This window comes from Phyllobates terribilis, unplaced genomic scaffold, assembly GCF_046119375.1.
Source record: "Phyllobates terribilis strain yellow unplaced genomic scaffold, ASM4611937v1 Scaffold_2__4_contigs__length_985480577, whole genome shotgun sequence".
Taxonomy (NCBI): Eukaryota; Metazoa; Chordata; class Amphibia; order Anura; family Dendrobatidae; genus Phyllobates; species Phyllobates terribilis.
Window position 1 is genome coordinate 180848035 of NW_027362762.1, and position 22007 is coordinate 180870041.

At 44.4% G+C, this 22007-nt stretch overlaps 1 protein-coding gene across 2 annotated transcripts in view; it reads right to left on the bottom strand.

The window, feature by feature from the left end:
- Positions 1-16814: 16814 nt before the first annotated feature.
- Positions 16815-22007, bottom strand: part of NXPH4 (neurexophilin 4) — a 315221-nt gene continuing 310028 nt past the window's right edge. For both annotated transcript variants that reach the window (XM_073663343.1, XM_073663342.1), the window contains exon 2: positions 16815-18854. In XM_073663343.1, the coding sequence (XP_073519444.1) occupies positions 18123-18854 (732 nt within the window). In that variant the 3' untranslated portion in view covers positions 16815-18122. The remainder of the gene's footprint in view (positions 18855-22007) is intronic.

Consider the following 22007-nt stretch of genomic DNA (forward strand, 5'->3'; position numbering starts at 1 on the left):
GGAATCCTGACAGTGTATATTCTGCACACTGTCAGGATTCAGCAGTCTGCTGTCCAATGGAGGCATGGCTACAGAAATGTTTGCTCAGCACAGAAGACCTTGTAAAGACTCTCAATGTAGGAAGGGGTTGATGGTCAATTCTCTTGTCTGCACTGCTAAGTACAAGAAATCTTTTGGTTATGCATATATGATGATTGCCACGTATATCTGGTAATGCTTATCACCCAGTTGACTATATTTCAGCAGACACCAGGGGACAGTTGGACACATTTTATACATGTTAGCATGGAGTCAGGCATTCTTGACATCAGGGAGATCTGTTGACAATTATGTCAACTTTGTGACCAGTTTAAGTTTTCCAATGCATTATATAAGATTGGGGCTCACAACAGCTTGGTCTGGTGCTGTCACAAAATAGAAGACTTGACAATCAAGTAATAAAACACTCAAGCTTACACATTGGCGTTGCTGACACACGTCGTAAGAACTGCTTGCAACATGGTAGGCAGCACGGTAGCACAGTGGTGAGCACTGCAGCCTTGCAGCGCCGGGGTCCTGGGTTCCCACCAAAGACAACATCTGCAAGGAGTTTGTATGTTCTCCCTGTGTTTGCGTGGGTTTCCTCCAGTTTCTCTGGTTTCCTCCCACACTCCAAAGACATACTGATACTGAATCTAGATTGTAAATGTCTGTAAAGCACTGTTAAATTAATGGCGCTATATGTGAGTAAAATAAATAAATAACACTTATTATTAGACTTCTCTGGAGCAACAGCAATGCAAGTCCAATTTCTAAATTTCTCTTCATTAGCCATAGTACGTAGGTGAGACTTCGTTTGCAGCAGCTAAGATGGGACTGGATCAGGTACTCCTTCACCCCAGTTCAGTAAACCAAGAGTTTAGGGGACTCAGAGATAATTGACAGCTTCTCACTCCTCCAATTAATGATCTGTTGAGAGTAAAATGGGTTAAAGCAACCTTCCACCCTATATATTTCTCATGTATATTTACTCTATATGGTGTCCTTAGTTTGCATCCTGCTTCCTACTCCACTCAGATCGACATTCCATTCCTTCTGCTTCCAATATGGCTACCACTGAGGCTTGAGGATTGTGGTGATAACTCTGAACCACACCTCCCCTTTCTTTACTATTCCACAGCACAGGAAAAGTAGGTGAAGTGTAGTTTGAACTTACCACACACTGTCCATGCCTTTGTGGTAGCCTTCTTGAGCGCAGGAAGAACAGAACACCGATCTGAGTGAAGTAGGCAGTGGGAGGCCAACTGAGGACACCTGGTAGGGTAACTCTACACGAGAATTCTGTAGTCACTTCTCAGTTCTAGAGTGCAGGACACTTTAAAAAGGTTCTTTAAGAATGTAATAAAATGGCCTCCATCATGTAATTCAAAGACAGCCCATCCTAGTCATGTGTCAGAATGGGCTGCAGTCTAAAGTAACACTGTTTCTGAGACCTGTGCTGGAACTCTCAGAAGACTAGTATGGTAAGCACACATGTCAGAGCTGCCACCGAAGTATGTGACCTGAGAAGAAATCAAGCTTCTCCTCAGCTGACTGAGCATAAAGGATTTTGTCTCCAACCTCAATCCTCTGTGCTCAATCAGCTGAAGAGAAGATTTGTTTGTTCTCATGCCACACACTTCTATGGCAGCACTGTTATATGTGCCTACTATAGAGCTCCTTTGTCATTTGAGACACAGGTCTCAGATGCTATGTTTCTTCAGACCGTACTGACATATGACTAGGATGGGCTGTCATTTGAATTACGTCTTGGGAATCATTTTATTACATTCATGGAGATCCCCTATAAGTTTTCAAACCCCTTTAAGTTTCCAAACCTGAGAAGCTGCACAAAAGCCTTTTCTTTGAGTTGCTAAGAATAGTTGTCTAAAGCAGACCTGGGGAAAGTGCAGCCCGCAAGCCACATCCGGCCCTCCGGCTGTTCCTGTCCGGCCTGCAGACTGAGATAGCCAAAAGGATGAAAACACTGGCCATGGGCTGCTCCACGTGAGGGATGTTTTCCTATATATAGGAGGGCTATGTGAGGGATCATACTGCATATAGGGGGGCTGTGTGAGAGATTGTGCTGTACATAGGGAGCCTATGTGAGAGCTCATACTGAATATAGGGGGCTATGTGTGAAATGTGCGGAGCTATGAGGGGGTTCATACTGTATATAGGGAGGCTATGTCTTGGCTCATCTTGTATATGGGGACTATATGAGGGCTCATACTGTGTATAAGGAGGCTGTGTGGGGGCTCACACTGTATATAGGGAGGCTATCTGAGGGCTCATATTGTATATAGGGAGGCTGTGTTGGGGCTCATACTGTATATAGGAGGCTGTGTGTGGTATACTGTATATAGGGGTGCTTTGTGTTTCCGCATAAGATATATAGGGATTGTCAGCTTACTTAGTTATGCTCAAGTGATACAATATTATAATTAATATGTTAAAATTAATGTTGAGCAGAATTATTTTCAGCCTATTGGTTCAGCCCTCCACAACACTTAAGTGCTCTCATTTGGGAAAATGAATTGCCCACCCCTGGTCTAAAGTACACTATCACTGAACTGTGGATCAAACATATTCTCTTGATTAATAAATCTACTTAACTATAATGTATTGTAAAAGACAAATCTGGAGTCGGTGAGTGCTAAAAAATTTCCTGTTTACAAGTATAATGCGAATTGTAAAGTTTTTTTTTCTATTTCAACCCTCTGTCCCAAGAACCAAAACCGTCTAATTTAATGTCTGTAATGTAAAATTCCTATGTATATCATTTTAGAGTTGGTTTATACATTTTGAAAAAGCAACCATATAACATAAAACATTTATAGTTAAAGTAACCTTTTCTTTGTACATTATTCTAAACATGGCTGTTAGTGCCGTATCCTTAGCATGTCATAAGTGCCTGATATGAGCAGGTCCAACTTTTCAGGACATTTTGGGAGTTTTGTGTCCTCTGATATTACTTTACTCCTGGCTGCAAAAGAAAGAAGTGGGGGAGACATTCTACATTGACCTGAGATATATAATAAAGATGAACGGATCATGCAAAATTCGACTTCACATGTTTGTGGGGATTTTCCTTGGAAATTCGACTCACAGAAGTTATTCTACACAAATTTAATGTCCCTTATGTTTTGTGGTTTGCCCAGACCCCAAAGTATAATAAATATAAAATATAAATAATAAAAAAATACTTATAGTCACCTCTAGTGTTGAGCCACCCCCGTAGTGTTCGGGTTCGGTTCGGTTTGTCGAACACCGGGATGTTCGAGGAACTGTTCGTCGAACTGTTCGTCGAACACCTTAGAACACCGTCGAACACCGTTAAAACCAATGGCAGGCAAACAAAAACACATAGAAACACATAGAAAACACCTGCAAAGGTGTCCAAAAGCTGACAAACTGCTCAGAAGACACTCTCTTTAAAAAAGCCGGCCGGCAAATTCAGCAGCGGCATACACCGGTACCCGACAATTTAGACAAGAAGGAATAGAGCATCACACATAGATTAGATAGATAGAAACATGTCAGTCACACATATAAGAAGCACAGTGACAGTGTTGGTTACTGCACTTGTCATTTAGTGTAAAGGATTTATTAAAAAAAATATTAGTGTTTTCATGCACCGTCTCTTTAAAAAAGCCGGCCGGCAATTCAGCATCTGTACCCGACAATTTAGAACAGAAAGAATAGAGCTTCACACATAGATTAGATAGATAGAAACATGTCAGTCACATATATAATAAGTACAGTGATAGTGTTGCTTACTGTACTTGTCATTTAGTGTAAAGGATTTATTTAAAAAAATAATAGTGTTTTCATGCACTGTCTCTTTAAAAAAGCCGGCCGGCAATTCAGCAGCGGTACCCGACAATTTAGAACAGAAAGATAGAGCATCACACATAGATTAGATAGATAGAAACATGTCAGTCACATATATATGAAGTACAGTGATAGTGTTGGTTACTGTACTTGTCATTTAGTATTAAAATAAAGGATTTATTATTAAAAAAATTGGCGTGGGGTTCCCCTTAATTTTAGGCTCTAGCGGAGGTTAAGCAGACGGCTGGGGCAGATGTTTGAAGCCTGGGAAGGGGGTAATACCCACGGAGCTTCCCAGGCTACTAATATCAGCCCCCAGCTGAATACATAGCCTTTACTAGCTATTAAAATGGGGGACCCCCCCAAAAAAATGACGTGGGGTCCCCCCTAATTTAATAGCTAGCAAAGGCTAGGCAGACAGCTGGGGGCTGATATTAATAGCCCAGGAAGGGAGCCATGAATATTGGCCCCCTCCCAGGCTAGAAACACCAGCCGTCAGCCGCCCCAGAAATGGCGCATTCATAGGATGCGCCAATTCTGGCACTTAGCCTCGCTCTTCCACGCTGCCCTGGTGCGGTGGCAGGGGGTAATAGGGTTGGGGTTGATGTCAGCTTATAATGCCAGCTGACATCAAGCCCAGGTTATTAATGGAGAGGCGTCTATAAGACACCCCCATTACTAACCCCATAGTCAAAGTTAAAAAAAACACAAACACCCAGAATAAAGTCCTTTAATTGAAATAAAGACACAATCCTTTATTGTTATAAATTAAACCATACTTACCATCACGCCCATTCCAGCTGAAGCCAACGATCTCCTGCAATAAAAGAAAAATAATAAAGCAACCTCATCCTTACCTTTCCATGGTTCCCACGACAGCTTCAGCTCTGCTACATCGAGATGACAGGCTGGACCGCAGCAGAACGCTGCCATCCAGCCTGTCATCCCGCAGACACTGAGAAGCGCAGGCTTGCTTGCGCTGCTCAGCGTCTCTCTGTGACGACATCCAGATGAGCCGAGTTCATGTCCAATGAACTCGGCTCACCTCATGCACGTCACTGACAGCGTGGGAAAATTCTCACGCTGAAGCGCTGATTGCAGGAGAATTTTCCCACGCTGTCAGTGACGTGCAGGAGGTGAGCTGAGTTCATTGGACATGAGCTCACCTCATGCACATCACTGACAGCGTGGGAGAATTCTCCTGCACTCAGCACTTCAGCGTGAGAATTTTCCCACGCTGTCAGTGACGTGCATGAGGTGAGCCGAGTTCATTGGACATGACCTCGGCTCATCTGGATGCCGTCACAGCGAGACAGTGAGGAGCGCAAGCATGCCTGCGCTTCTCAGTGTCTGCGGGATGACAGACTGGATGGCAGCGTTCTGCTGCGGTCCAGCCAGTCATCTCGATGTAGCAGAGCTGAAGCTGTCGTGGGAACCATGGAAAGGTAAGGATGAGGTTGGTTTATTATTTTTCTTTTATTGCAGGAGATCGTTGGCTTCAGCTGGAATGGGTGTGATGGTAAGTATGGTTTAATTTAGAACAATAAAGAATTGTGTCTTTATTTCAATTAAAGGACTTTATTCTGGGTGTTGTGTTTTTTTAAATACTTTACTAGAAATTCATGGCGGTCATGTCTAATACTGGCGTGACCCCATGAATTTTGGGCTTGGGGCCAGCTGATAATACCAAGCTGGCCCTAACCCCTTTATTACCCAGTGAGCCACCGCACCAGGGCCCTGGATGAGTTGGGTACAGCGCCAGAAGATGGCGCTTCTATGAACGCGCCATTTTCCGGGGTGGCTGCGGACTGCAATTTGTAGCGGGGGGGGGCCCAGAAAGCTTGGGCCTCCCTGCGCTGCAGATTCCAGCCCCCAGCTGCCTAGTTGTACCTGGCTGGACACAAAAATAGGGCGAAGCCCCACGTACTTTTTTTTTAATTATTTCATGAAATTCATGAAATAATTAAGAAAAAAAGGCCTTCCCTATATTGTTGTGTCCGGCCAGGTACAAATAGGCAGCTGGTGGTTGGGGGCAACCCGTTCCTGCCTGCTGTACCTGGCTGGACACAAATATAGTGCGAAGCCCCACTTCAATTTTTTTTAATTATTTCATGAAATTCATGAAATAATTAAGAAAAAAAGGGCTTCCCTATATTGTTGTGTCCGGCCAGGTACAAATAGGCAGCTGGTGGATGGGGGCAGCCCGTTCCTGCCTGCTGTACCTGGCTGGACACAAATATAGTGCGAAGCCCCACTTCAATTTTTTTAAATTATTTCAGGAAATTCATGAAATAATTTAAAAAAAATTGACGTGGGGCTTCGCACTATATTTGTGTCCAGCCAGGTACAGCAGGCAGGAACGGGCTGCCCCCAACCACCAGCTGCCTATTTGTACCTGGCCGGACACAACAATATAGGGAAGCCCTTTTTTTCTTAATTATTTCATGAAATAATTTAAAGAAAATTGACGTGGGGCTTCGCCCTGTTTTTGTGTCCAGCCAGGTACAACTAGGCAGCTGGGGGCTGGAATCCGCAGCGCAGGGAGGCCCAAGCTTTCTGGGCCACCCCCGCTGCAAATTGCAGTCCGCAGCCACCCCGGAAAATGGCGCGTTCATAGAAGCGCCATCTTCTGGCGCTGTACCCAACTCATCCAGGGCCCTGATGCGGTGGCTCACTGGGTAATAAAGGGGTTAGGGCCAGCTTGGCATTATCAGCTGGCCCTAAGCCCGAAATTCATGGGGTCACGCCAATATTAGACATGACCACCATGAATTTCTAATAAAGTATTTAAAAAAAACACAACACCCAGAAAAAAGTCCTTTAATTGAAATAAACACACAATTCTTTATTGTTCTAAATTAAACCATACTTACCATCACGCCCATTCCAGCTGAAGCCAACGATCTCCTGAAATAAAAGAAAAATAATAAAGCAACATCATCCTTACCTTTCCATGGTTCCCATGACAGCTTCAGCTCTGCTACATCGAGATGACAGGCTGGACCGCAGCAGAACGCTGCCATCCAGCCTGTCATCCCGCAGACACTGAGAAGCGCAGGCTTGCTTGCGCTCCACAGTGTCTCTCTGTGAGGGCATCCAGATGAGCCGAGTTAATGTCCAATGAACTCGGCTCACCTCATGCACGTCACTGACAGCGTGGGAAAATTCTCCTGCACTCAGCGCTTCAGCGTGGGAGAATTCTCACACTGAAGCGCTGAGTGCAGGAGAATTCTCCCACGCTGTCAGTGACGTGCAGGAGGTGAGCTGAGTTCATTGGACATGAGCTCACCTTATGTACGTCACTGACAGCGTGGGAAAATTCTCCTGCACTCAGCGCTTCAGCGTGGGAGAATTCTCACGCTGAAGCGCTGAGTGCAGGAGAATTCTCCCACGCTGTCAGTGACGTGCAGGAGGTGAGCTGAGTTCATTGGACATGAGCTCACCTTATGCACGTCACTGACAGCGTGGGAGAATTCTCCTGCACTCACCGCTTCAGCGTGAGAATTTTCCCACGCTGTCAGTGACGTGCATGAGGTGAGCCGAGTTCATTGGACATGAACTCGGCTCATCTGGATGTCGTCACAGAGAGACGCTGAGCAGCGCAAGCAAGCCTGCGCTTCTCAGTGTCTGCGGGATGAGAGGCTGGATGGCAGCGTTCTGCTGCGGTCCAGCCTGTCATCTCGATGTAGCAGAGCTGAAGCTGTCGTGGGAACCATGGAAAGGTAAGGATGAGGTTGCTTTATTATTTTTCTTTTATTGCAGGAGATCGTTGGCTTCAGCTGGAATGGGCGTGACGGTAAGTATGGTTTAATTTAGAACAATAAAGGATTGTGTCTTTATTTCAATTAAAGGACTTTATTCTGGGTGTTTGTGTTTTTTTTAACTTTGACTATGGGGTTAGTAATGGGGGTGTCTTATAGACGCCTCTCCATTACTAACCTGGGCTTGATGTCAGCTGGCATTATAAGCTGACATCAACCCCAACCCTATTACCCCCTGCCACCGCACCAGGGCAGCGTGGAAGAGCGAGGCTAAGTGCCAGAATTGGCGCATCCTATGAATGCGCCATTTCTGGGGCGGCTGACGGCTGGTGTTTCTAGCCTGGGAGGGGGCCAATATTCATGGCTCCCTTCCTGGGCTATTAATATCAGCCCCCAGCTGTCTGCCTAGCCTTTGCTAGCTATTAAATTAGGGGGGACCCCACGTCATTTTTTTTGGGGGGGTCCCCCATTTTAATAGCTAGTAAAGGCTATGTATTCAGCTGGGAGCTGATATTAGTAGCCTGGGAAGCTCCGTGGGTATTACCCCCTTCCCAGGCTTCAAACATCTGCCCCAGCCGTCTGCTTAACCTCCGCTAGAGCCTAAATTAAGGGGAACCCCACGCCAATTTTTTTAATAATAAATCCTTTATTTTAATACTAAATGACAAGTACAGTAACCAACACTATCACTGTACTTCATATATATGTGACTGACATGTTTCTCTCTATCTAATCTATGTGTGAAGCTCTATTCTGTCTGTTATAAATTGTCGGGTACAGATGCTGAATTGCCGGCCGGCTTTTTTAAAGAGACGGTGCATGAAAACACTATTATTTTTTTTGATAAATCCTTTACGCTAAATGACAAGTACAGTAAGCAGCACTGTCACTGTACTTCATATATATGTGGCTGACATGTTTCTATCTATCTAATCTATGTGTGAAGCTCTATTCTGTCTGTTATAAATTGTCGGGTACAGATGCTGAATTGCCGGCCGGCTTTTTTAAAGAGACGGTGCATGAAAACACTATTATTTTTTTTGATAAATCCTTTACGCTAAATGACAAGTACAGTAAGCAGCACTTTCACTGTACTTCGTATATATGTGGCTGACATGTTTATATCTATCTAATCTATGTGTGATTCTCTATTCTTTCGGTTCTAAATTGTCGGGTACAGGTGTATGCCGCTGCTGAATTGCCGGCTTTTCATGTTTCACTGTTGGCACTGTTCCCATCGATTTGGGCAATCACTGTAATGCCACAACCACCATGGCTGTGGCATTACAGTGAGTGGCAGACAATCCCTGCATGATTGGTGCTCTAAATAGCGCCAGACATGCAGGACACGCTTTTGGTGCACGAACAGTTATCGAACATAACCTCGAACAGCCGAATTTTTTGCAAATCGTTCGGGTTCGTCGAACAACTCGAACACCGCCCAAAACAGCTCGAATTTGAGATTGGCGAACAGTTCTAGTCGAACACCGCTCATCTCTAGTCACCTCTCCTCTCCGGACCCTCCGCTCCTCACTATTATCCGTCCGGTCCTCGTCACATCTTATCACTGCCGCGAGTGCTGAAATCCCTGGTCTAGGCTGGACCCTCTGGCTCTGATGAGGCCCGGAGTGTTCTACACAAAAGCGTGAAAGTTCACAATGACCTGCACCATGACCTATGTGCTCCCGGGGTTTTCAGCTTGAGTGGCGGTGATAAGAAGATGCGCCAAGGACCGGACACGTGTCCGTGAAGAGGAGCAGATAAGTCAAACAGACGAGTGGTGAGGTTACAGGTATTAGGATTTTTTTTATTTTTTAAACTTTTTATGATTCTGTAGGGTTCTACTCAAATATTTTCGCTCATGTCCAATCTGTCATTTTGTTTCAACTGTTCCACAGTGTTTTACAGTGTCTTTTTAACCACATTATTAAAAGGTTTATCTCAACTCCCCAGTTTTCCTGCTTGTCGGAGGGCAGTGTTCTCCTAAAGGTTGACTGTACAGACCAGGGGCATGGTCGTGTTACTGGTCCAAACAATGCTCTCTCCCATGTTGCTACCAGAGAAAGCTTTGCCTCTACAGCATTGGGGGTGGGTGGGGGGGGGGCACTGAAGCTGGACAAATCCAGTCATCTTGCCAACTTCAAAGCAGAGCTTGTAAGCACATACTCTTTCCCTAGGAAACTGGCCACTGCTGATAGACTGCAGAGGTGGCCGGTAACAGACAACAAGAAGTAACAATAGAAATAAATGTCCCTTCGTTGTTGAGAACACCTTTGCATTATAACCTATTTAACAAGATGATACAACCCAATTAAGGTTCTTTCTATGACATTATTGAGAAGAAGGGGCTGTAAAATACAGGAGTTAGAAACAGATGCTCATATTGTCACATCCATTGAATCTTTGTAGAAAGGAAGCAATGGTCTTCTTTGTTGTCCCAGTTTTCAAAGAGAGCTTGCGTTTCACTCTTTGGTCACTGTCCCCAGCAAACATTATTTGATTCTTGCTCCACTCCCATGGATTAATAGGGATTGCATTGGAGTTTTATGGCCATGTGGTCTGCTCACAGCCAGTTAGGGGGCTCTGGTTGTATAATAGGGGCCTCATGTATAATCTGTGAAACTGCTTTTGTTTCTTGAGTGTATTTGTTCTTAGTTAACCCCTTCCCGACCCGTGTCACACCGTTTGTGACATGGAAAACAGTTCGTTCCCGACCCATGTCACAGCGTCTGTGACATGGAGGGAAAGAGCCCCTGCAGCGCCCGCGAGCGGGGTCGCTCAGGTGTCACAGTTGCTACTGCAACTAGACAACCTGTAGTTTACCCCACAGGGGGTGGATTAACCCCCCCGTGCCTAAAACCCCTCCGATTGGCAGTTTCACTTTCACTTTTAGTGAAACTGCCAATCGGAATGAATGAAATATTTCACCAATGGAAATTGGTGAAATATTTACTTTCTGGGCATGGCCTGATGCATATAGCATCAGCCATTGGCTGGGGGGAGTGTCACCTCTGTGTCACTCCCCCAGATCTGATTGGGGGCTAGCGTCACATGGACACTAGCTCCAATCAGATGTCGAGCGGTGTATTTACTATGGCTGACCAAACTTTCCAGATCCATCCCTTCCGTGGAGCCAGAGGAGTTTGGTCACGCCGATCCGCTGCTGCCACAGATCATCTGCCCCGCCGCCGATCGTCTGCCACCTTCATCGCCGCCACCGATCCTCTGCACCCGCCGCTGCCACCGCTGCTGATCTGCCGCCGACCCCCTGCACCCGCCGCTGCCTCCGCTGCTGATCCGCTGCCGGTAGTATCCCCCCCCTTATCAGATTTCCAGCCCCCACTTCCCCCCCAACCCCCCCTCCACCCCCCTTCCACCCCCCTTCCACCCCAGTCCCAATTTCTCACCTGTACCCCGACCTCCGCTCCCTCCCTCTCCCACGTCTTCATCCACCGGCTGCTGCTCTCCCTCTGACAGCCGGTGGACTGTGATCACAGGCAGCAGCAGACTCAGTGTAAATCTCCTGTGCCTGTGATCACACCACCATCCCCCAGTCCCAGGGATCACACCATCATCCCCCAGTCCTAGTGATCTCACCCACCATCCCCCAGTCCTAGTGATCTCACCCCCCCAGTGATCACCCCTCCCAGTGATCACCAGCCCCCTCCCCCGTCCGAGTGATCACCCCCCCTGCTGCTGCCAGCTACTGCCTGCCGGCCCCTACCCCCCTTGCTGCTGCCGGCTCCTGCCCCCCTTTCTGCCCCTTCTGGCCCAGTGATACCCCCCCTGCTGCTGTTGGCTCTTCCATCTCCTCAGCCCCCCCCTGCGCCCCGTGCGCCTGAGCGCGCCCCCTCCTGCGCCCCGTGCGCCTGAGCGCGCCCCGTGCGCCTGAGCGCGCCCCCTCCTGCGCCCCGTGCGCCTGAGCGCGCCCCCTCCTGCGCCCCGTACGCCTGAGCGCGCCCCCTCCTGCGCCCCGTACGCCTGAGCGCGCCCCCTCCTGCGCCCCGTACGCCTGAGCGCGCCCCCTCCTGCGCCTCGTACGCCTGAGCGCGCCCCCTCCTGCGCCCCGTACGCCTCCACACGTGATTTACACCAAGCACTCACACATACACACGTACACTCACACTAATAATAAAGTTTAGATTTTTTTTTTTTACCCACAGCACACAAAATGTCCCGCCCGTCCCGCCCTAGGGCGTACTCAGCTGAGGAGGCATATTCCTTTATTGCCTCCGAAGCTGATAGTGAGGGAGAGGACCCCACGTTCCTCTATTCCTCTCATTCTTCCTCCTCCAGTGACACCGAGCCGGCACCAAGACGACGTCAGAGGTCAAGGCATCGTACGGAGGCCGTGGAAGAAGACCCACAGCCATCTGTAAGTAACCCTCAACCTGGTGCTAGTCACGCCCAACCTAGCACCAGTGCCCCCGTGTGGACCCCCGTCCCTGAAAATTACGCTCCACGGATTCCTGATTTCCTTCCCCAATCAGGAATCCAGTTCGAGACAGCAAACCTAAGGGAAATAGACTTTTTCAAAGTCTATTTCTCTGAGGCCATTGTCAGTCTCATGGTGGAGCAGACTAACATTTACGCCCAACAATTTTTGTCTGCAAACCCCAATTCAATTTTTTCTACTTGGAGTCCCGTTGACTCAGTAGAAATGTTGAAATATTGGGGACTGGTACTTCACATGGGGATTGTGAAGAAACCAGAAATCCATCAATACTGGAGTACCGATATTTTATATCAAACTCCAGTGTTCGGAATGGTGATGACCCGCAAAAGATTTGAGGTCATTCACAAATTTTTACATTTCAGGGATAACGCGGACAGCCTTCCCCGTGATGACCCGAATTTTGACAGACTGTTCAAAATTCGTCCGGTCATAGAACACTTCAGCAACAAGTTTGCTGAAGTGTACGTTCCCCAAAGGGAAATTTCTGTGGATGAATCCCTCATCCACTTCAAAGGGAGGCTTCAATTCCGACAATACCTGCCCAGTAAGAGGGCCAGGTACGGAATAAAGCTCTACAAGCTGTGCGAGAGTGCCTCAGGGTACACTCACAGCTTTAGAGTTTACGAAGGAAAGGATTCGAGGATTCAGCCCCCAGAATGTCCACCTGCTCTGAAGGTAAGTGGGAAAATAGTGTGGGATTTGATCCGCCCACTGCTTGATAAAGGTTACCATCTATACGTTGATAACTTTTATACAAGCATTCCCCTATTTCAGTCCCTCTCTGCCAGAGCTACCGCCGCTTGCGGTACTGTGCGCAGAACCAAGAGGGGTCTCCCTTTGACGCTAATTGAGCAGGTTTTCCCAAAGGGTGAGAGCCGAGCTCAATGTAGCGGCAACATGGTTGTGGTGAAGTACAAAGACAAAAGGGACGTCTTTTTCTTGACCACAATCCATGGTCCCGGCACCACGGCCACCAACATTAGAGGTACCCCAGCACCGGTCCGCAAACCGGACTGTGCCCTGGGGTACAACAAGCACATGGGGGGAGTTGATCTTTCTGATCAAGTCCTCCAGCCCTACAGTGCGATGAGGAAGGCGAAAGTCTGGTATAAAAAACTGGCCGTGCACATCGTTCAAATGGCACTGTATAACGCATACGTGCTGTCACGATGTGCAGGCCAGACCACCAACACCTTCCTCAACTTCCAGGAGGCAGTGATAAAGGCCCTGATTTTTAGAAGCGAAGAAGAAGCGGGCCCCAGCACCCCTGGAACTCGAGTCTCCCGTGTGGTACCAGGGCAACATTTTCCTGGTGAGGTCACGGTAAGAAAAAGGTGCCGGGTCTGCCATAAAAGGGCGATAAGAAAGGTCACCCGTTTCCAATGTGAAACGTGTCCTGATAAACCGGGACTGTGTTTGAATGAATGTTTCAAAATTCATCACATGTCCCCGGACTAAACACATCCTGACCTTCCCTACAGAACCTACCCACACTAGCATGACATACAAAACATCACGCACACACACAACAACCTCACGTACACTACAACACACACCAACCTATGTCAGGTTGGTGTGTGTGTTGTAGTGTATGTGAGGTTGTTTGTGTGTGTGTGGTGTATACACCACACCACACACCAAACTCACATACACTACATCTAGATAAGTTCCCTGGGGGGACTAGTTTCCAAAATAGGGTCACTTGTGGGGGAGCTTCAATGTTTACACACAGGGGCTCTCCAAACGCAACATGGTTCCAATTTGTTAGCGGACACCATGTCGTGTTTGGACAGCCCCTGTGTGCCGAAACATTGGAGCTCCCCCACAAGTCACCCCATTTTGGAAACTAGAACCCCCAAGGCACCTATCTAGATGCATAGTGAGCACTTGGAACCCCCAAGTGCTTCACAAATTGATTCGTAAAAATGAAAAAGTATTTTTTTTCCACTTTTTCATTTTTACGAATCAATTTGTGAAGCACCTGGGGGTTCCAACTGCTCACTATGCATCTAGATAGGTGCCTTGGGGGATCTAGTTTCCAAAATGGGGTCACTTATGGGGGAGCTCCAATGTTTAGGCACACAGGAGCTCTTTAAACGCAACATGGTGTACGCTAACAATTTCGGCTCAAATTGTTAGCGGACACCATGTTGCGTTTGGAGAGGCCCTGTGTGCCTAAACATTGGAGCTCCCCCACAAGTGACCCCATTTTGGAAACTAGACCCCCCAAGGCACCTATCTAGATGCATAGTGAGCACTTGGAACCCCCAGGTGCTTCACAAATTAATCCGTAAAAATGAAAAAGTATTTTTTTTTCCACTTTTTCATTTTTACGAATCAATTTGTGAAGCACCTGGGGGTTCCAAGTGCTCACTATGCATCTAGATAGGTGCCTTGGGGGGTCTAGTTTCCAAAATGGGGTCACTTATGGGGGAGCTCCAATGTTTAGGCACACAGGAGCTCTTTAAACGTAACATGGTGTCCGCTAACAATTTGAGCCGAAATTGTTAGCGGACACCATGTTGCGTTTGGAGAGGCCCTGTGTGCCAAAACATTGGAGCTCCCCCACAAGTGACCCCATTTTGGAAACTAGACCCCCCAAGGCACCTATCTAGATGCATAGTGAGCACTTGGAACCCCCAGGTGCTTCACAAATTAATCTGTAAAAATGAAAAAGTATTTTTTTTTCCACTTTTTCATTTTTACGAATCAATTTGTGAAGCACCTGGGGGTTCCAAGTGCTCACTATGCATCTAGATAGGTGCCTTGGGGGGTCTAGTTTCCAAAATGGGGTCACTTATGGGGGAGCTCCAATGTTTAGGCACACAGGAGCTCTTTAAACGCAACATGGTGTCCGCTAACAATTTCGGCTCAAATTGTTAGCGGACACCATGTTGCGTTTGGAGAGGCCCTGTGTGCCTAAACATTGGAGCTCCCCCACAAGTGACCCCATTTTGGAAACTAGACCCCCCAAGGCACCTATCTAGATGCATAGTGAGCACTTGGAACCCCCAGGTGCTTCACAAATTAATCCGTAAAAATTAAAAATACTTTTTTTTTTTACAAAAAATTTCTTTTAGCCTATTTTTTTTAATTTTCACATAGGTAACAGGATAAAATGCATCCTAAAATTTGTTGGGCAATTTCTCCTGAGTACACCGATACCTCATATGTGGTCATAAACCACTGTTTGGGCACATGGCAGGGCTCAGAAGGGAAGGAGCGCAATTTGACTTTTGGAGCTAATTTTCCAATCAAAAAGTGAAATGGCGCTCCTTCCCTTCTGAGCCCTGTCGTGTGCCCAAACAGTGGTTTATGACCACATATGAGGTATTGGTTTACTCAGGAGAAAATGGCCAACAAATTTTAGGATGCATTTTACCCTGTTACCCATGTGAAAATTAAAAAATTTAGGCTAGAAAAAAAATTTTGTTAGAAAAATTAAAATGTTCATTTTTTTCTTCCATGTTGCTTTAGTTCCTGTGATGCACCTGAAGGGTTAATAATCTTCATGAATGTAGTTTTGAGTAGCTTGAGGGGTGCAGTTTTTGGAATGGTGTCACTTTTGGGTGTTTTCTGTCATGTACACCCCTCAAAGGGACTTCAAATGTGATGTGGTCACTAAAAAAAATGGCTTTGCAAATTTTGCTGGAAAAAAAGAAAATTTGCTGATGAACTTTGAACCCTTCTAACTTCCTACAAAAAATTTTTTTTTTTTCCAAAATTGTGCTGATGTAAAGTAGACATGTGGGAAATGTTATTTATTAACTATTTTGTGTCACATCACTCTCTAGTTTAGCAGAATAAAAATTAAAAATTTGAAAATTGCAAAATTTTCAAAATTTTTCCCATATTTTTGATTTTTTCACAAATAAACGCAAATATCATCGACCTAAATTTAATACTAACATGAAGCCCAATATGTCACGAAAAAACAATCTCAGAATCGCTAGGATCCGTTGAAGTGTTCCAGAGTTTTTACTTCGTAAAGGGACACTGGTCAGAATTGACAAAAATGCCAAGGTCTTTAGGGTCAAAATAGGCTGGGTCCTGAAGGGGTTAAAGATATCTGTTCTAAAGACACATCCTCTTTAAAAATAGCTGCACTTTTTTCTGGCAGTTTTTCATGCAATTATTCTCAGGCAAAGGAAGAAATAGAATCAAAAGTAATGAGAACTATAAAAATAGGACTTATACTTTTCCCTTCCTTTGAATATACTTTTGGCTTTGGCTAAAAAAAAGCAACATAAAAAACTGCAGCAATGTTTAAGACAGAAAATAGTGCAACCTTATGGAGTGAAAGGGAATCTGTCAGTATTATCAATTAGGGGTGAAGAGTAATTAACAAGTCACTGTTGCCCTAAGTTGTTTCCCTGCCCTTCACTTGCCTCTTTAGCTCCATGGATAGCGCACTGTCTGTGTGATATCAGGTGCGGGGCAAGGAAATCAGACAGTAAACTATCAATCAAGCTAAAGAGGCTGGGGCTGGGCGGGGAAACAGAGGGACGCAGAGACTTGTTAATTGTTCTGCCAGGCACAGAGCATGTATCAACTCATTTGAAAAGAATGACAATTAATTAATCGGGAATGCAGCAACAGTTAGAAGATATAAAGGAGTAAATGGATTTAAATATGAAATACCTGCATGGCCACATATGAGCTTTGAGGGGGTTGATCTCATTGACTGATTCCCTTTAAAAAAGTTCTTCTCTTATAATTGAAACATTATATAGTCTCTCAGTGTTAATATACATTTATTGCAGCCCCTTCGACAATTTAAGTCTGACAATATGCTACTACAGCCAAAAAAAATGCACATCCCAGAGAGAATATTGGGTAAGTTGTGTAGCTATATGCCGTTTATTTCTTTGGATGCCAGTGTTATCCTAGTTATGATTATAGTATAGTAGCATATTCATATTATTATCACTGATACATTATTCTGTGTTTACTATAGTGTTAAAGCAAATCTATCACCAGGTTTTTTTTCTATTCCATCTGAGAGCAGCATGATGTAGAGGCAGAGCCCCTGATTCCAATGATGTATCACTTACTGAGCTGCTTGCTGCAGTTTTGATGCTGTTCTACCAGTTTTCTGAATGCTGAGCTCTGTATAACCCCACCCACACAGCTTTCTGTGTACACTGTGAATAGGCAGAAAGCTGCCAATCAGTGGTGGGGGCGGGACTACATAGAGCTTATGAATATACAGGACTACTTGGCAGTAGGTTTACAAGTCCTTTAGTGACAAAACACAGATTTTTTCAAAATTACAGCCAGCAGCCCAGTAAGTGACACATCGTTGGAATCAAGGTCTCTGCATTATGCTGCTCTCAGCTGAGGTAGCAATAGCCTGTTGACAGATTCCCTTTAAAGAAAGGGACACGGCTGTTTCAAATCCATCATTTTCTTATTGTTCAGCAGATCGGATTACTTATACAGACAACTCTTTACACAACGCTATATTCTGTAGTTTATCAGCACCTGGTACCTGTAATAATATGACTCAGCATCATGCAGTGAAATTGATCTTGAAGATATCAAAAAGAAAAGTGCATAAATAAGTCAGGTTTGACTACTGCAAAAAAGTTTATTATCTGCAGAATATAATCATTTTTGAATACTGCTTTCTTTATGACACATCCTCAGGTCACGTTCTGGTTTATACAATGTCAAATTCCCTTAGGGCCCGTTTTATTATAAGGAGAAATAAAATAATTGACAGCAGGTTTTAATACTGAGGTCATCAGAAATGAGAGCACTTGTAAGTGATAATCTTAGTGGATGGCATAGGATGACCTTGATGTTCCAGTTTATTACAGAGCAGGTCGGACAGTTCTTAGATTATCAGGGTCAACATCATGCACTTTGTGTTATCTCAGTCTCGTTCTGCACTGAAGAGCAAATCTTGATATAAATCTGTAGTTAAAATGGATTAACCTGTTTCCATATTGTAGAAAGACCCTTAATTGTTACACAGCCCCTCAAAAGTTACATTTCTTACTCTCCCTCCCCTATAAGCCTGCTTGTTGACCTTTCGGTCAGTGCATCCATCACCCAAAGTAAGGGTTTTCATTCTGAAAGTTATAATCTGGACACACTTTCTGCACCAACTTGTAGTCAATACTGTAGAAGGAGATGAAGATGCAAATAACCTTGAATGGTTTTGCACAAAGCCACGCGGCATGGCTCTGCGTGTGCTCCATGTAGCAGTTTTTGGCTGGATCATAGAGGCAGGGTTTGTTCTTCAAGGCTTTGTTGGTGTTCTCATACTCCACTCTACAGTTGAAAGTCTTGGTTTCTCTGGTATCCAAGGTAGATTGCTGAAGGAGGTCAAACTCTACCACCTTTGTAGGTGGGACAATACTGACAGACACATTACCAAGGCTAGATGAATTGTGCCGAAAATAGACACTAAACGTCCCATTTATGTGGTCAACAATCTTACCAGTGACCAACAAACTGAACTTGACAGTTTTTATGTTGAAGTAGAAATCCCCCCATCCAAAGATCTTCTTGGTTCTCCCAGTTTTCAAAGATGGCTTGCGTTTCGCTCTTTGGCCAATGCCCCCAGCAAACATTGTTTGATTCTTGCTCCACTCCCATGGATTAAGAGGGGATTGCATTGGAGTTTTTGCTGCTTTAAAAGGGTCAGTGGTCAGCACTCTGGAAGGATGGAGCGAGTGAGGTTTGTTTGTTCCATATGGACCATTCTTCACCATTCCTGTTGTCCCCATATCCAAGTATCCTAGTGTTTTCGTCATGTGGCCTTCTAAACAAAGTACCTAGAAATCAAAATATAAGATCGTTAATTAATTGTTTAAAATGTATCAGTTTTGTCAAAGAGTATTTATTATTTTTACAAGGGATGACTACTAGAAGGTTGTTTCCAAAATAGCACGTTATCTCCTATCTTGGGGATAGGGAATAACTTGCTGATTGATGTGGGTCCAAATACTGGGACCCCTCAATATTTCCAAGGAATGAGCTGCTACAGAAAACAGAACCTGAGTTCCAAAAAACCAACTTGAATGAAACGGAGAGATACATGCCCGACCTCTGCTCCATTCATCATCTATAGGACTACCAGAGAAAGCAGAGAACAGTGCTCGGCTATTTCCGGCTGTCCCATTGACAATGAATAGAGTGGAAACATAGTATGTGCACCTCTGGTGCATTCAAGACAAGGCTTTACAGAATTAGCCAGTGAACAGACAAATGCTCCAAATTTATTAAAGGGAATCTGTCACCAGGTTTTTGCTATGTTATCTGAGAATAGCATGATGTAGGGCCAGAGACCCTGATTCCAGCAATGTATCATTTGCTGGTCTGCATGCTGTCATTTTGATAAAATCACCGTTTTCTCTGCTTCAGATCTAGCAGTTCTCTGAATGCTGAGCTCTGTATAACCCCGCCCCCAACACTGATTGGCAGCCTTCTGTGTACACTTATATTGTGCATAGCCAGAAACTGCTAATCAGTGGTGGGAGCGGGGTTACACTGAGCAGAAGGACTACATGGCAGAAGGCAACTACTCCTCTCAAGATAATCTCCTGCTGATAAAACACTGATTTTATTGAAACTGCAGCAAGCAGCCTAATAAGTGACATATCGCTGGAATCAGGATCTCTGCTCCTACATTATGCCGTTCTCAGATTACATAGCAAAACCTGCTGACAGATTCCCTTTAAGAGTCATGGCCTCCTAATATATTTGGTGCATCTTAAATCATCAGCATATGAAACAGCACTCATTAAATTCCCCACTGCATGTACTGTACAGAAAGGACCAATTACTAGTTTATCATAGCACTATCACCTAACGTTGCAATATTTTCGTGTTAAAATGGTCTTTTTGGAAAAAAAAATTGTAACTTGAAGGCCCATCACTATATTAATAGGGGGAGCAGAAAAAAGAAGACCGTATGGATTTATTTAGACATCAGGGATTTTTCTCAAGCTAAAAAAAATGAGCGATCATCATCAGTGTATTTGATCTGCGTTTCATCGGAGTTTCGTCTGTGTCAGGTTTTGGCAGCACTGTTTCATCAGTGATTTTTCTCATATGATGAACGGAAAAAAAAATTGCAAAATTTCTCATACCCATTACAATATTAAAAATGATCAGCACATAGATGGCACATGGATGGCACATGGATGGCACCCTTGTGTATCTGTGATCGTCACAGACCCATAGACTCGTATGGGTGACTTTTAACCTGTGAATTGGATCAAAAACTGGCATGACTGCCAATCTGAACAGCCATATAGACTATAATGTGAAAAACACAAATAATACATATACTGTACGTGAAAGATTGAAATGTGAATGAGGCCTGAAGAGGAAAAAGTCAACATGCGAGAAAACCACCAATATGGAAATGTACATCGTAAATCATGAACTGTATTATTAACATAAATATTGTAATATCTCAGTCATTAGCAATAAGAGTACAGAATTGAATAAATGCCCCAATACCTGACATGTGTCAGTCTATGATGATTTGCTATAGATGTCCAGAACTGATGGCTAAGACAGAAGCTTCTCCTACAATGGGGGGAGTCTATTGCGTCTTAACTAATCTATAGCAGTAATTCATCATTTGTACCTTAATATGCGCTTAAATGTACACAATGATAAATACAGAAGGATATATTATGGGTGACTTTTTTCAGAGGCGGCTGGATGAGCTACAGGAAAATTAACAGATAACTCCCAAAGGAAAGATTTCTATTTATATTGGTTTCCTTGGGAAAATTGCTAGTAGCATCCATATTAAATGAGTCCGGCAAATATCTTATTCTTGACACTGAATTATTTCACAGAGATTGTGTGATTAGGGTTTTTAATGTTCACAATTTAAATATAGATTATCTCCCTGTGGGTTAGCCCGATATTAAATAAAACCATAGCCATAGTGAAAATATGTACTGTTTAATATGTATGGGTTCTCCAGCGTCCCATCTCTGTTATATCTATATTCCTATGTATCCTAGTCACAGCTTAAGATGGTATAAAGCATTTGTCGAGCATAATTACCTAACGTAGGTTTTTTTTTAAAATTTGGAAAGTTTCCTCAGATCAGTAAATTTATACTATGTTCAACCATTTTCCTGTTTGCATATCTGGTAAAAACCACTGACTATTGCTACATTATTGGCTAAGGACTTATTGACATGGCCATATTACTCTATAGCTTTGAGCCCTCTACTGTAGCTTTGAATGTTTCCAATGTCATACAGAGACAGGACCCGATTTATCAGAGCTTCAATGCCAGAATTCTGCTGTTAAAAGCTTTGAAGAGTTGCAAAATTTTGGCCCAATGCGAGGCTGTGCTAAATTGTCGTGACTTTTGGCATTCTCATACCATTTTTACCCAGCTCCAACAAAGTGGGCTGAACCGGGGTGGGACAGGGATATAGCATGATTAGCAGCTACAAAAATTACTCCAGTCCCCAACTGGAGTAAGATTAGTGATGGGGCGCACACAGAAGTTCATGACATTTTTCAAATGTTCTAGATTCATTAGGAGATGTGCAACTCTTAATGAATCAGGAGCGTCTGACTCCAGCGCGCACCATCATCAAGACCAGCGTGAAAAATGCTGATCTTGATTAATAGGCAAAAATACAGTACAAAAAAATCTCAGCAATAGACAAACATGGACGGGCCCTGGTATCACATGAGTCATCACATAATTAGTCTTTCAGCCCATGGAGTTTTTAAATACCAGTGGTGCTAAATTCCCAACCATTTCAGGTAGGAAACAATTTTTGGGAGACTAAATAGTGGCACTCACTGATTCTTTTATTCTTCTTAATTCACATTATTGCACAAACAATCTTTTTCCGGAGGAGGGTGTATGCGCCGTAGCAATAAAGAGACAAATGTAAATCTCGCCTTGCTTCATTGGACTTTGTATATACGGAGGTTTTCTT